General features: G+C 42.1%; 2 protein-coding genes across 4 annotated transcripts; one reads left to right on the forward strand and one right to left on the reverse strand.

Moving 5' to 3' along the window:
- Window positions 1-207: 207 nt before the first annotated feature.
- On the reverse strand, window positions 208-6887 carry LOC149983552 (uncharacterized). Of its 2 annotated transcripts, XM_090235602.1 has the most exons (5): window positions 6759-6887; window positions 6142-6519; window positions 5922-5966; window positions 3729-3830; window positions 208-724 (listed from the first exon to the last, which is right to left on the reverse strand). In XM_090235602.1, the coding sequence occupies exons 1-5, from the start codon at window positions 6844-6846 to the stop codon at window positions 522-524; spliced, it is 816 nt and encodes a 271-aa protein (XP_090091728.1). In that variant the 5' UTR covers window positions 6847-6887; the 3' UTR covers window positions 208-521. The 2 variants fall into 2 exon arrangements, with proteins under 2 accessions (XP_090091728.1, XP_090091729.1); XM_090235603.1 differs by lacking the exon at window positions 3729-3830 and having other exon boundaries at window positions 6759-6877.
- Window positions 6888-8658: 1771 nt separating this feature from the next.
- LOC110524340 (fibronectin type III and SPRY domain-containing protein 1) lies at window positions 8659-16475 on the forward strand. Of its 2 annotated transcripts, none has more exons than XM_021603897.3 (12): window positions 8659-8842; window positions 9831-9926; window positions 10106-10237; window positions 10872-10973; window positions 11315-11337; window positions 11786-11907; window positions 12081-12290; window positions 14031-14129; window positions 14253-14406; window positions 14498-14832; window positions 15155-15243; window positions 15357-16475. In XM_021603897.3, the coding sequence occupies exons 1-12, from the start codon at window positions 8828-8830 to the stop codon at window positions 15465-15467; spliced, it is 1488 nt and encodes a 495-aa protein (XP_021459572.3). In that variant the 5' UTR covers window positions 8659-8827; the 3' UTR covers window positions 15468-16475. The 2 variants fall into 2 exon arrangements, with proteins under 2 accessions (XP_021459572.3, XP_090091734.1); XM_090235608.1 differs by lacking the exon at window positions 8659-8842 and adding an exon at window positions 9052-9135.
- Window positions 16476-16562: the final 87 nt, after the last annotated feature.

Raw genomic sequence — 16562 nt, forward strand, 5'->3', positions numbered from 1 at the left:
AACTTGATGTATGTTTCTGTCCTTGCATACATGTATAGCACAATTGCCAGTCACATAGTATTTGTTCACAATTTTGACACTACAATTGCAAGAAAATACTGAAATATGGAATTTCATTAATGCACTATTAACATATGTTGATATTTCCTTCAAGCCCACAGTGTGTTGCCCAGTCTTTTTTACAAAGGCTACTGATACAACATACTGTAAATTCCAGAAAATAGCACTTATTTTCTTTATTGATAGATTACGCTTTATAGAACTTGGACAACATTAAATGACCCTGAGAATAATATTTACACAACATTAATTTCTCAGAATTTAGTAGGCTACCATGGCATGCCAATTGCTGGAGAAGTAATCAACAGCAGTCCCTGAAAAAAAACATACTAAAGTGATAGCTCATGTAATAGGACAGGATAGGACCAAGTCAGACTTCACTCACAACACACGAGATAACGAATTACTTGCTGACATAGTTTCAGTAGAGGAAATATGATTAATTGGAATCATAAAAAGTCTTAGGGTTTTAGGCTATGTTTGCTGTCATGGGTCCTGGCTGGAGTTGGGGTCCTGACATGTTTGCTGTAATGGGCTGTGGCTGGGGTCCTGGTGTGTTTTAAAGGAGAAGGAAACTTCTGGTTGTCCATCTGTATTCCTGGATGCGGAGAGGGTTGTTTTATTGCAGATCTTGGTGGAGGCATATTCGAATAGATAGGACTTTCTGGAAATACACAAGAAAAAAAAATACTCCAAAGTCATTGTCACACCAACAAATATTCACATCTGATTAACTGTCCTTGCTCAGCAGCCTGCACTGTCAAGAAGGTCGTAGACTGGGCAGAAAGGACAAGACACAGCTGAGAAGCTGCAAAGAATGAACCTGAGACGTTCACCTATCCTCCCCCGCTCTGTCTCAGAGCTTCTAACCACATACCACCTGATCTCTCATTCAACACACTAAGGGCAGACCTCACTTTGTGCATATTAGCTGCTCTGTAAATGAGTGCACAAGGCTTGCTGTTTTTTCATGTCTCTCTCTCTCTTATTCTCTCTCTCTCTCAGTGCTATGATACATTTGAAGTCGGAAGTTTACATACACTTAGGTTGGAGTCATTAAAACTTGTTTTTCAACCACTCCACAAATTTCTTGTTAACAAACTATAACTTGGGCAAGTCAGTTAGGACATCTGCTTGGTGCATGACACAAGTAATTATTCCAACAATTGTTTACAGACAGATTAACACACTTATAATTCACTGTATCACAATTCCAGTGGGTCAGAAGTTTACATACACTAAGTTGACTGTGCCTTTAAACAGCTTGGAAAATTCCCCAAAATTATGTCGTGGCTTTAGAAGCTTCTGATAGGCTAATTGACATCATTTGAGTCAATTGGAGGTGTACCTGTAGATGCATTTCAACCCTACCTTCAAACGTAGTGCCTCTTTGATTGACATCATGGGAAAATCAAAAGAAATCAGCCAAGACCTCAGAAAAAAATTGTAGACCTCCACAAGTCTGGTTCATCCTTGGGAGCAATTTCCAAACGCCTGAAGGTACCACGTTCATCTGTACAAACAAGAGTATGCAAGTATAAACACCATGGGACCACGCAGCCGTCATACTGCTCAGGAAGGAGATGCGTTCTGTATCCTAGAGATGAACGTACTTTGGTGTGAAAAGTGCAAATCAATCCCAGAACAACAGCAAAGGACTTTGTGAAGATGCTGGAGGAAACAGGTACAAAAGTATCTATATCCACAGTCAAACAAGTCCTATATCGACATAACCTGAAAGGCTGCTCAGCAAGGAAGAAGCAACTGCTCCAAAACCGCCATAAAAAAGCCAGACTACGGTGTGCAACTGCACATGGGGACAAAGATCATACTTTTTGGAGAAATATCCTCTGGTCTGATGAAACAAAAATAGAATTGTTTGGCCATAATGACCATCGTTATGTTTGGAGTTAAAAGGGGGAGGCTTGCAAGCTGAAGAACATTATCCCAACCGTGAAGCAAGGGATGGCAGCATCATGTTGTGGGGGTGCTTTGCTGCAGGAGGGACTGGTGCACTTCACAAAATAGATGGCATCATGACGAAGGAAAATGATGTGGATATGTTGGAGCAACATCTCAAGACATCAATCAGGAAGTTAAAATGGGTCTTCCAAATGGACAATGACTCCAAGCATACTTCCAAGGTCGTGGCAAAATGGCTTAAGGACAACAAAATCAAAGTATTGGAGTGGCCATCACAAAGCCCTGACCTCAATCCCATATAACATTTGTGGGCAGAACTGAAAAAGCGTGTGCGAGCAAGGAGGCCTTCAAACCTGACTCAGTTACACCATCTCTGTCAGGAGGAATGGGCAAATATTCACCCAATTTATTGTGGGAAGCTTGTGGAAGGCTACCCAAAACGTTTGACCCAAGTTAAACAATGTAAAGGCAATGCTACCAAATACTAATTGAGTGTATGTAAACTTCTGACTCACTGGGAATGTGATGAAAGAAATAAAAGCTTAAATAAATCATTCTCTCTGCTATTATTCAGAACTTTCACATTCTTAAAAGAAAGTGGTGATCCTAACTGACATAAAACAGGAAATTTTTACTAGGATTAAATGTCAGGAATTGTGAAAAACTGAGTTTAAATGTATTTGGCTAAGGTGTATGTAAACTTCTGACTTCAACTGTACATATATTACAGAGCTTTCTTTCATCTGTTTCATAAGCATTTCGCTACACTTGCAATAACATCTGCTAAACATGTGTATGTGACCAATAAAATGTGATTTGATTTGATCATCCTCCCCCTCTACAAACTACTCCTCTGCTTTAGGTTTGATCATCCTCCCCCTCTACAAACTACTCCTCTCTGCTTTAGGTTTGATCATCCTCCCCCTCTACAAACTAATCCTCTCTGCTTTAGGTTTGATCATCCTCCCCCTCTACAAACTACTCCTCTCTGCTTTAGGTTTGATCATCCTCCCCCTCTACAAACTACTCCTCTGCTTTAGGTTTGATCATCCTCCCCCTCTACAAACTACTCCTCTCTGCTTTAGGTTTGATCATCCTCCCCCTCTACAAACTCCTCCTCTCTGCTTTAGGTTTGATCATCCTCTCCCTCTACAAACTACTCCTCTCTGCTTTAGGTTTGATCATCCTCCCCCTCTACAAACTACTCCTCTCTGCTTTAGGTTTGATCATCCTCCCCCTCTACAAACTACTCCTCTCTGCTTTAGGTTTGATCATCCTCCCCCTCTACAAACTACTCCTCTCTGCTTTAGGTTTGATCATCCTCTCCCTCTACAAACTACTCCTCTCTGCTTTAGGTTTGATCATCCTCCCCCTCTACAAACTACTCCTCTCTGCTTTAGATTTGATCATCCTCCCCCTCTACAAACTACTCCTCTGCTTTAGGTTTGATCATCCTCTCCCTCTACAAACTACTCCTCTGCTTTAGGTTTGATCATCCTCCCCCTCTACAAACTTCTCCTCTCTGCTTTAGGTTTGATCATCCTCCCCCTCTACAAACTCCTCCTCTCTGCTTTAGGTTTGATCATCCTCTCCCTCTACAAACTACTCCTCTCTGCTTTAGGTTTGATCATCCTCCCCCTCTACAAACTACTCCTCTCTGCTTTAGGTCACAAGATCTGGTTTGAAATTAAGTTCAAAATATGTATACTAGATAAATATATTTTCGAACAAAAACTGTCTTGTACCTCTGCTCTTGCATCCCCTTCGTTGTATTAAGATCCAGATGACCACTAGCAGTGTGACAAGTATGGCACTCGCTGCTCCCACTGCTACCCACAGCCTCCAGTCTACAAGCAGAACCCGATTGGAAGGGCGAGACAGAGTTACTTATTGGAAGGTGAGGAGGGGGTAAACAGCAGTTATTTCATTCGACATCTTCTCACCCACAAACACACACATTAGTGGTGTGCAGGTCAGCTGTTTGTTCACCCTTACCCATTCGCAATAGCTAATAACCCTACCGCAATCACCCAACTATATGTATTGTGAAAATCTGAGGACCACACACGATCCTAACCCGCTAATATAGAAAATGCGCTGTCAAAGATAGCATTTTTTTTTTTCTGACATTTTGGTAGATTATTTGTTAGTCAACTTCTCTTCTGTCATTATATGCTGCCCTAGAAGACTAAATAAACCCTTGCTCACCAGAATAATGTCATAAATAGATTGAAGCATTCATTCTATCTAGTCAGTCTAGTCTCAGAACATTTTTATATTATTTTGTACATAAATCCGAGACAGTCCATTTAAATCAAATTTATTTGTCACATACACATGGTTAGCAGATGTTAATGCGAGTGTAGCGAAATGCTTGTCTGTATGTAATGAAACCTAAGATGACCTGGGGTACTAATGTAAGAAATAACACGTAAAAAAACAAAAAACTGCATAGTTTCCTAGGAACGCGAAGCGAGGCGGCCATCTCTGTCGGCGCCGGAAGTAGGAAGTAGGATATGTTACATTTCTAATGGATGTGTTATTTTGTGGATGTCCATCACCCATTTCGTATGATATGTTATGAATTATAATTCATATTATATGTTACGAATTTGAAAACGTACAATATGTTATGAATTTGCAAAACGTAGTATATGTTACGACTTGCAAAACATATATGTTATGGATTCTAGCTACGTGGCTAGGTGGCTAACATTAGCAAGTCTAGGAGTTAGGGGTTAGGGTTAAGGTTATTGTTAAGTCTAGGAGTTAGGCTAATTGCTTATGGTTAGGGTTAGGGGAAGGGTTAGCTAAAAGGGTTCAAGTTAGGGTTAGGGGAAGGGTTAATGTTAGGGGAAGTGTTAGCTAACATGCTAAGTAGTTGCAAAGTAGCAAAAAAGTAGTATGTAGTTGCAAAGTTGCTAATGAACTAAAATGCTAAAGTTGTCTGTCATGAGATTCAAACTCACAACCTTTTGTATAATGCAAACATCTAGCAACTCAAAGGTTCCGAGTTTGAATCTCTTCACGGACATCTTTAGAATTTCAGCTAATTAGCAACTTTTCAACTACCTACACATTTTTTGCTACTTTGCAACTACTTATCATGTTAGCTAACCCTAACCCTAACCCTAACCCTTTTAGCTAACCCTTCCCCTGCCAACTTTTGTTTTCGCCTTAAGTAACCACACCTCTTATGTAACCATAACAAATGTAACATATCATACTAACTTGAGTGTCCCAGATTTACATTTACTATGTTATGTCAAGTCCATGAGTCCAGGCTGATCTAGTTGACATCAGCAAAGTTCTCTGTGATCTCCGCTTCTTTCAAGGAGCAAAGATGGTTAGAGTCCAGGAAGAAGATGCAATAACAAAAATAACAAAAAAACAGTCTTGTGACTGTCGAATTTGTATAGCGCATCACAACCATCACACAATCATCACATAACATGCTATTATCCTCTTTTACCACTTCCCCAAATCTTTCCCAAACATTTATTTTCTGGCCCTCCCTCCTCTTTATTTTAAATTTTCCATTTCGCAGCTTATCTCTTACTGAATTAATTTTTTTTTAGCCTTGATGGATCGAAGTAAACTTTTTCTGCCTGTTCCCAAAAGCTTTGGTGATTGGCATATAGGCTATTTCACGTATACAGTTAGTTTCTAAAGCTTAGGCTTATGCACTAATGCCAGATAACCTAAAATAATGAAATAAAAGCCTCAATGAAATTAGACCATAATTATACATTTATGGATTTTTAAGGTATTGTTTCTCTTTATTCAACCCGCCCAATATTTTATGACCCTAAATCCGCCCGCGATGACTATGTTATGAGTCAACCCGCACATCACACACACACACACACACACACACACACACACACACACACACACACATACACACAATGAAAACGCCTATGGTTTAGAGGATTTACCTGTCATCAATGGAGTATAAGTGGTACTTTTCATCTGGTTGTCCGCTGCAATAGAAAGACCATAATGAGTTGTTTAAAAAAAATATTTACAGTATATTATTTAGTAACAACAGTAGTGCTGCCACTGACAATACTGTTGTAAGACTCATCATCATAACATTTCTAAACATTTCACAGAGACTGATGAATGAGATAAAAATCGATTTCCTTCTCTACTTACATATATTAACTTGAGTTCCATTGCTACATGCTTGTTGAAGGACGGGAATCTCTACTGAGACATGGCAAAAGTACCATCCACTGTTATTGTGTGTGACATCTTTAAGAATTAATCTGGACCAACTCTCTCTAGATTCTTTAGATACATGACCCCCAGCATCCAGCTTCCCAGTTTTGTCAGCCGAATGGGTACTGCTGTTCAGCAGTGTATTGGAGCTGCAGCTTGAGTGGCCAGTTGGGCTGAAATACCAGTTCACCGTGACACGAGTCTGGGGCAGAAAACTGCAGTTCAGGGTAAGAGAGGAACCAAGATGAACTTCCACTGTCCTTGGTGGCTGATCCAGGATCACAGTGCTCAGACCAGGCTTCACCAACATTCCTGTCGCAGGAGAATGCACACAATTGAGGGATTAGTTGTTTGATCATTTAGACGCAAACAAGAGATTGTGTGAGTATAGATCAGGGAAAAAGCAAACGAAAATCAATGAGCTATGAATATAATTGCAAAAAGCAAATGCAAATGTTTGTATGACCATAAAGGTTAAATAAATACATAAATAAATAGTCAAATTTAAACCATGTATTGATGAGTTGAAGAGCAAGGAATAGTAATCCTACCTGTAAGAAACAGCAAGAGGGTCACTTTTCTCCAGATGGCCATTTTATGGCTTAATGGTGGGCTTCTTAGTGTGTCCCCACATGTCATAGCTACAGTACCTTCCTGAGTGAGATGAGGAAGGACTCTATATGTGTGGGTGGAAGGAAGTGCTCAACATTTACCACATACTGAAACCAGACATTGAGGGGTGATGGGGGATGCACACATAACTACAAAGAGTGGTTGACTACATTAAAAACAACATTTGCTGAGTTACTAAACTCTACACACATAGTTGTCTTGCAGTCACATGTGTCCTCAAACGTTGGTACGGTAGGTGTGCACTGTGGAATTTAAGGGCATATTGTAAGTATGGCTCAGAGAAACTGGAAGGGCTTCCGAGAGTTTGGGGGTTTTGGTCCAAATGTGTTAACTCACTTCGCCACTACAATCATTCTAGAATATCCGTGTGACTTTCGGTCATAAAACAATACTAAGATCAAATAGCCATGCAAAGTTTCTGATTTAAATAGTTTATCCGCTTGGAGTGTCATGAACAATGAAGTAAGAAGATGAACCCACACAGAATGTGTATAATGTGATAATGAGTGAACAACATTGATGACACATTGTGTCTTTTCCTTTTCATTAAAATGTGTCACTTATTATGGTAGTTAGAAGAAAGAGGTCAAACACAGGACAGGCAGCCTACTAAAACATGAAAAACCTCACGTGTTATGTCATCTATTTGGTGGAAACCCTGAGGGTAAACTAAAGAATACAATTTAGCATATGAAATAGGCCTTTTAAATGAATCATCATTTGCATTTTCTCCATAGCTGCTTTTCATTTACCCAGGAAAACGCATAGCCTTCACCCCCAGTACCTAGGTGTCTGGCTAGACTGCAAACTCTCCTTCCAGACTCATATCAAACATCTCCAATCGAAAATCAAATCAAGAGTCGGCTTTCTATTCCGCAACAAAGCCTCCTTCACTCACGCCGCCAAGCTTACCCTAGTAAAACTGACTATCCTACCGATCCTCGACTTCGGCGATGTCATCTACAAAATGGCTTCCAACACTCTACTCAGCAAACTGGATGCAGTCTATCACAGTGCCATCCGTTTTGTCACTAAAGCACCTTATACCACCCACCACTGCGACTTGTATGCGCTAGTCGGCTGTCCCTCGCTACATATTCGTCGCCAGACCCACTGGCTCCAGGTCATCTACAAGTCCATGCTAGGTAAAGCTCCGCCTTATCTCAGCTCACTGGTCACGATGGCAACACCCATCCGTAGCACGCGCTCCAGCAGGTGTATCTCACTGATCATCCCTAAAGCCAACACCTCATTTGGCCGCCTTTCGTTCCAGTACTCTGCTGCCTGTGACTGGAACGAATTGCAAAAATCGCTGAAGTTGGAGACTTTTATCTCCCTCACCAACTTCAAACATCAGCTATCTGAGCAGCTAACCGATCGCTGCAGCTGTACATAGTCTATTGGTAAATAGCCCACCCATTTTCACCTACCTCATCCCCATACTGTTTTTATTTATTTATTTTTCTGCTCTTTTGCACACCAATATCTCTACCTGTACATGACCATCTGATCAGTTATCACTCCAGTGTTAATCTGCAAAATTGTAATTATTCGCCTACCTCATGCCTTTTGCACACATTGTATATAGACTCCCCCTTTGTTTTCTACTGTGTTATTGACTTGTTAATTGTTTACTCCATGTGTAACTCTGTGTTGTCTGCTCATACTGCTATGCTTTATCTTGGCCAGGTCGCAGTTGCAAATGAGAACTTGTTCTCAACTAGCCTACCTGGTTAAATAAAGGTGAAATAAAAAAAATAAAAAATAAAAGATACAGACCTAAAAACGACAATACCCAGAGTTCTCCTCTACTGCGTCTGCGCAATACACACTACGGCCCTAGGCGTTGGACGAAAGATGCAATGCACTCCGGCAGCATCAGTACCAGCCCAGTAGAGTGTGCTGCAAATAAACCAAAAATAGGGGACGGCGACGAATAGCCTTTATAATTACTGATACACCGGTACCGGTTTCTTGGTCTGGCAAGATGGGAGATCAGAAGGTAGGATAGAAGTGGCCAAACAGGTGTTTGCTGCGGTCGCAGGGCGTACAAAGAAAGGGGAGTAGCGCGAAGGACCGGGACTTTGTTGCTGTTTTATATCATTTGATTGTATTCTGTCCTTTTAATACAACCTTGTATGTTTACATATTTTAGTTGATTTAAAAGATGATGCGTATTTCGCGGAGGCGCGTCGTCATAAAGATTTGCAGTACATCAAACATTCGATGCACATGAGCATCACTTTCCGCCAAGAAGACTCCAATTCGTGCGCGAGAAAAACTGCGACTAACGAGGTCTCAGAATAGTCTTTAATGATTTAACTTGTAAATGCATACCAGTCCAAGACACATTAACAGCTGTCTGTTTTTAGTTTTGACCGATTTGCTGAGCCTGAGGTTGCAATAAGTGTAGAGTGTGTCCCATTATCCCTATTATTGGGGCCTGGCGCATAGCCTCTCGCAGGAAAGAGCATATTAAATGCTTCTTGGGTTGGGAGTGTATGATTCTATAAACCTGACAGGCGTGGGACTGGACTGTGGAAATGTTTAACATAATTTGCCTGGATCTTCTTAAATCAATATCATATTGAGTTTAGCTTGGCTGCTGCAGAGATAGGGTGCCCATGGTGCCTAGTGTATTATGATGGGTTAAACCTAACCACTGGAGAGGAGACACATTATTAAATGATGGATGCGTATCCTTATGGTTATGTAGCAAGATGCCGCCCTTGTCACAATTTACACAGAAGTGGAAATTACCGGGAAGAGATTTGGGGGACTGAGTAGCCTACTAACCATTTATGATTAATCCTTACTTCTTTAAATGAACGCTAGTATTGTTAGGAGTCACTACTGATGTGTTGTCTTGAAGCAAGGCATCTCAAGGAAATATGATATTCTGCGTATTGAGAACTTGGTCCAATGTGAAAATGTAATAATGTTCTCTCTAATATATTCTTAGGCTTAATAACCTTTTGTATGTTGTTAAGGAATCGCTTCGTAAGATCACCACCACCCTGGCCCTGAAGAATGAGGAGATCACAAACTTCATCTGCTGTCAGAAACAGAGCCTGGAGAACCTGGAGGTATTGTACAACGCGTCTGGATGTTCTAACAATAAGATGACAGCCTGACAGTAGGATATGTGCACAACACAATAGACACATGGTTTTATGAATTTGGCGTGGCATACTAGTCAGACGGACTGGTTGGATGTACATGGTATCTATCAGTGAACTGATTCCTTCTCTATTGACCCCTGCAGGTTAACTCCAGCCGTGTCCAGGAGGACCTGGAGACAGAGTTCAGCTCCCTCCACTCAGTACTGGACGATATAAAGGACAGCATGGTCACCAGGATCAAACAGGAGAGGGCCAGCCGCACCTATGAGCTACAGGTCAGTTCAGCTTTATTGGGCTTTTACTGGATAAGGGTTTTACAGGATTTTTCTTTGCATTTTCTTGAGATTTCAAGATCAACATCTTGAACATCAACATTCAACATTGGAACAATATTTTGATGACTTCTCCAGGCTATCCGATCATAAGATCAGCTTATGATCAATGTAGCATGACTCATTCTCAGGCTCACAATTTGGGTGGACTTTTTGTGCAGACCGATTCAGAGTTGCTATGAAATAAATGTTGCCACGAAAGGCTGTGTGTGTTGGGGTTCGCAACGTTATTATTCCTAGAGGATTATTGTGTCTGTGTATAATCCTGCTTTATCTCTTAGCCTCTGACTATTAGTCAGTCAGACAAAGCCTCGGCAGGGGCAGCTTTGTAATGACATCACTACACTGCATCCTTCTGTGCTTGATTATGTGAGTGGGTAGCCAAACAAATATATTGTACAGTTTCCAGTAGGTTAATTAAAAAAGAAAGTGATTCAAAGCTATTCAACCCAAATAACTTTTCTTATGAACTTTTCCTCTGATGGAAAGAAACAGTACAGCATACAAGACATTCATTATATTGAAAGGAAACAGTGTCTGGACTGTGATTAAATATATCATGCTCTCTCTCTCTCAGAGTCAGCTGAGTGCATGCTCCAAAGCCCTGGAGAGCTCCGAGGAGCTATTGGAGGTAGCCAATCAGACTCTCTGCTCCTCGGAAGCAGACGACTTCACTCAGGTAACGGTTGGCAAAACTTCTACGACCTAACTTTCATTTGCATATTTTATGCAAGGATGCCACGATGGCATTGGTATTTAGCGTGAGGATATCCATAATGGTTCATAATGGTTTTAGTGGCATGACTGTTGTTTGAACACAGTTACTACCTGTTTCTTATCTTTATTTACAGTTATTGTAAAGCAGTACAGTATGTTGATCTGATGTGGTTCGTTGTGATGTGTGTCAACTTATTAACACAGATGTGTTGTTTTTATTGTAAGGATGTGGCTGCAACTCAGTTCTCTGTTTGTCCGTATCTCCTTCATTTCCTTTTCCTTTCCCTCTCTGCTTCTCTCCAGGCGGCCAAAGACATTAAGGATAGGTATAGTACATTGCTGCCCATTTCTCAGAGTATCTTCTTAACTCCCTAACCATCTGCTCACCCACATGCTTTCCAACAAAACATAGATTCCATACAATCACTCTGTAGCACGCTCTTTCATCACCACTCTGGTATTTCATCTCAGCCTTTTCTCCCTCACCTCACCTGTCCTCTCTGTCTCAAACATGTGTCAGTCCCTCATGGCACATGCGCCAGTCTATCCCCTCTCTGGCAGTGTCAGTTTAGCTTGTATGTTTCGTGTATGTCAGTTCATGATTCATTCATGTTTTTGTGTGGTACAGTTGAAGAGTATTTTAGCTCTGTGTAGTGATTAGTTATAGTAGTACTACAGTACAACACTCACCAACTAATGTGTCCCTTCAGTCCTTCAGTGGGTTGAATAATGAGGCATGTCTCATTCTCTGTGTTTTTGTTTGTGGGAGAGCAGTGTGACAATGGCCCCAGCCTTCCGTTTGTCGCTGAAAGCCAAAGCCACTGACAGCATGAGTCACATGATGGTGGACTTCACCCAAGAGAGGGAGATGCTGCAGGCCATCAAGTTCCTCCCAGGTCAGTCTGTGAACTGTCATGTCTATTAGTTTACTTTAAGAACTGAACTTTATAGTTAATATGAATTGGGATTTTTGAAATACAATATGTATGTGTACAATTATTTTGTCTTTCGCTTGTGGCTGGTTGGCACTAATGAGTAGGACAATAAGCCTAGTCTCTCTCTTCCCCAGTGCCTGCGACCCCAGAGATTTTGGTGTCAGAGTGCCAGGTGTGTGACAACACGGTGACGGTACAGTGGGCTCTGCCTGAGCCCGACAGCAAGATAGACCACTATGACCTGGAACACCGCCGCACCAACTATGAGGGGCCGCCCCGCGCCCGAGAGGACTACCCATGGATGGTAGTGGAGGGCATCTGCGAGACCGAGTACACCCTTACAGGTAAGAGTTGACTCGAGAAGAGAAGTAAGGGTTAGAGTTATGGCTAGGGTTAGGGTTGAACCGGAATGTGGACATGAAACTAGGATTAACGTTAGAAATAGGATTATGTTTAGGATTAGGTTTGAGCCAGGGTGTGAACATAAAGCTAGGGTTAGGGTTGAGCCAGGTTGTGGACATAAAGCTAGGGTTAGGGTTGAGCCAGGTTGTGGACATTAAACTACAGTGAGCTCCAAAAGTATTGGGACAGTGACAATTTTGTTGTTGTTTTGACTCTGTACTCCAGCACTTCAGATTTGATTACTATGAGGTTAAACTGCAGACTGTCAGCTTTAATTTGAGGGTATTTTCATCCATATCGGGTGAACTGTTTAGAAATTACAGCACTTTTTGTACATATTCCTCCATTTTAGGGGACCAAAAGTATTGGGACAAATTCACTTATGTGTAATAAAGTAGTCAAAAGTTCAGTATTTGGTCCCATATTCCTAGCACACAATGATTATTACATCAAGATTGTGATTCTACAAACTTGTTGGATGCATTTGTAGATTATTTTGTGCAGAATAGAAATTCATGGTAAATAATGTGTTATTTTGGACTCACTTTTATTGTAAATATAATATAATATGTTTCTAAACACTTCTTTTTATTTTTTTAACGCTTTTTCTTCCCAATTTCGTGGTATCCAATTGGTAGCCACAGTCTTGTCTCATCTCTGCAACTCCTGTATGGACTCGGGAGAGGCGAAGGTCGAGAGCCGTGTGTCCCAACTGCTTCTTGACACAATGCGGAAGCCAGCCACAACAATGTGTCAGAGGAAACACTGTGCACCTGGCAACCGTGTCAGTGTGTACTGCACCCAGCCCGCCACAGGAGCCGCTAGTCCCTGTCGAACCCTCCCCCTGTCGAACCCTCCCCTAACCCGGACGACGCTGGGCCAATTGTCGCCGCCCCCATGGGTCTCCCGGTCGCGGCCGGCTGCGACAGAGCCTGGACTCAGACCCAGAATCTCTAGTGGCATAGCTAGCACTGCCTTAGACCACTTTGCCACTCGGGAGGGATTTCTAAACACTTCTACCTACATTAATGTGGAGGCTACCATGATTGTGGACAGTCCCAAATGAATCGTGAATAATGATGAGTGACAAAGTTACAGACACACAAATATCATACCCCCAAGACATGCTAACTTCTCACCATTATAATAACAGGTTAGCATTTTTTTTTTTTGGGGGGGGGGGGGGATTTTTGTATGTCTGTAACTTTCTCACTCATCATTATTCACAATTTCATTCAGGACTATCCTTAATCATGGTAGCATCCATATTAATAAAGAACTGTTCAGAAACACTATTCATATTTACAATAAAATTGATACAATACATTATTTAAGTGTATTCGTCCCAAAACTTTTGGTCCCCTAAAATGGAGGGAATATGTACAAAAAGTTCTGTAATTTCGAAACAGTTAACTCGATATGGATGAAAATACCCTCAAATTAAAGCTGACAGTTGGCAATTTAACCCCATAGTCATTGTATCATTCCAAATCCAACGTGCTGGAGTACAGAGCCAGAAAAAATAACAAATGTGTCACTGTCCCAATACTTTCGGAGCTCACCGTAGTAAGAGGGCAGTAGGAAAGGCATGTCTAGGAATAATACGGTGACTCTAATTTACCAACTGTAATTATCAAGTAGCCATCATATTCATTATCATTGTTATTATTATGTATTTTCAGGGCTTCGCTTCGACACACACTACATGACGTTCCGTGTGAAGGCGTGTAACAAGGCTGTGGCAGGAGAGTTCTCTGAGCTTGTAACACTGGAGACACATGGTGAGTGAACTGAACTGGACATAGTCTTCCACAGGGACAATGTATGTAGCTGAATGTCCTTAATGTCCTAATGATGTCAAGATAAGAATGAGTCAGAAAACCCTCTGCACCTCTCCTTTGCAGCTTTCCTGTTCAAGCTGGATGCCGGCTCGGCTCATCAGAACCTGAAGGTGGAGGACCTCAGTGTGGAGTGGGACAGCTGCGGGGGGAAGGTTGTCCAGGACATCCGCAAGGACAAGAACAGAACCAACCAATCTCCAATGCACTCACCTGCCAGGTCAGAAACACTTTCTGCCAAATCCTTTGTGCACACTTAACAGTGAATAGCATGAAAGTCGATGTTCAACTTTGGTGGCCTCCTCTCCTAGGACAGCCATGAATTCACCTAAGAGAGTGCCATCTGCTCGGGTCGGCAGAGACCGATTCACGGCTGAATCCTACACTGTACTGGGAGACACTTTTATTGACGCAGGCCAGCAGTACTGGGAGGTGCGGTTCGATAAGGAGAGCAAGGCATTCGCTGTGGGCTTGGCCCTGCGTAACCTGGGCCGCTTTGACCAGCTGGGGAAGAGCAACGCATCATGGTGCATCCACCTGAACAACTGGCTGCAGCAGAGCCTCACAGCCAAGCACAACAACAAGGCCCGCACCCTGGACTGTCCCATCCCGGACCGCATAGGGGTCTACTGCAACTACGAGGAGGGTGAGATGGATCTCTTGTTCCCATTGTAGCAGTTTCCTCCATCCAGTTAGCACCACTTAACTCAGACTGACATACAGCACGTTGTTATCTCTACTTCATTAAATTGGTCTGAATTAAGGATTGGACCAGGAATGGGTTGGGTAATGTAATCAAATGAACACCGGTGGTGTCTGCATCTAGTTTGGAAGACACATTTCAGTTGAATGCATTCAGTTGTACAACTGACTAGGTATCTCCTGTTCCTTAGCTATGCGGCTGTATCAAATTTCAAGCTGCCTCAGAGTACTGGGACATTCGTGACATTACCTTTCTCTCCATCCAGGTGCACTGTCTTTCTACAATGCCAGAACCAAGACACTGATGCACACTTTTAGAACCAAGTTCACACAGCCTGTCATACCAGCCTTCTCGGTGAGGAACTTTGATTTTTGGGTGGCTCACAGAGCAAAAAAGTTATGAAACCACTACCGGTATCTTAGATAAATCCTGCCTGTGAGTTAATCCTGCTCTATCTCCCCCTACAGGTGTGGAATGGTTGTTTCTCAGTGCAGACGGGTCTGCAGGTGCCCAGTGCGGTGCAGAGTAGCCAGAGGAAGAACAGTGGTACCAGCAGCTCCAACACCAGCCTCACCTAGACCCAGCCAGAACCAACTGCTGCAGCAGAACCTAACCCCATTTAGGCTGTGTGGTGGTTGGAGCTCAAACTGGTCCCAGCGCTGCCGCTGCTCACCCAAACCCCCCCCAATACACACCACACCTGCCTGATCCCAATCAGACCACTACACTCCCTGTGCCTTCCAGACAGGTGCCCTCAGTGTATCAGGAGTGAATCATAAAGTAATTTCATTCATATCCCTAATTCAACAGAGGCCAAATGAAGATAACCCAGTTACCAATATATTAGGAGCTAGGCACAATATGTTAATATTTAAATGCGACAGACCCCAATGCAACTAAAAACAATCCATATAACGTGGTTGTAGTACAGTAGTCATTAATACATACTGAATGTTTGGAATCCTCTGCCTCTTATTTTGCTAGTTGCTTCTCAGTACAGATGGACCTAATTTACCTGTATAACCCAAATAACTTTGTAGCGAAACAACCTGCTTATAGTCACAAGTTTATTGCTACTTAAGAATGTATTGAATTCTACATCACCAGCAGCTGTGTGGACCAGTGGAGACACAGATGGAAATACAGAACTGCTGATTGGATCTTGGGGAAGGGTTGGTATGGGGTCGGAGGGTCTGAATATTGTAACGTGTCGCCCTGACTTGTCACCGTTTAATCACCTGAAGTGAGGAGAGAAACCGTTTCATGAGCCGGGTGAGGACTACCTGGAAGAGAGACATTCCGAGATGTTGTTGCTGCAAGTGTTTACCGATGTTAACACCAGTCCTTATTCATGTCACCTGATGTCTCAACTCAGTGCTGGGGTGCTATTATTTGAAATACAGTCTACGTTTTTGTCATGTTGATGGTATGCATCATATGAATATAACCTGCAATGCTTCAAAGCTTCCACTGGAGAATGTTTTACTTCACAGGTTAAAACATTGGACAATGTAAATATGTTCCTTTCATTTTTACACTACAGTATGTATGTTTGTCTCACACAGTTAATAAAGCAGTAAGACAGCCCTGTGTTTCTCTCAGTCGGTACATTGAGGACCAGAAGTCCATTTCAGGATTCAAGACTACATTTTCAAAGATATCAGATCAACTCT

The sequence above is a fragment of the Oncorhynchus mykiss genome, chromosome 5 (assembly GCF_057628025.1).
Source record: "Oncorhynchus mykiss isolate SJ-2025 chromosome 5, ASM5762802v1, whole genome shotgun sequence".
Taxonomy (NCBI): Eukaryota; Metazoa; Chordata; class Actinopteri; order Salmoniformes; family Salmonidae; genus Oncorhynchus; species Oncorhynchus mykiss.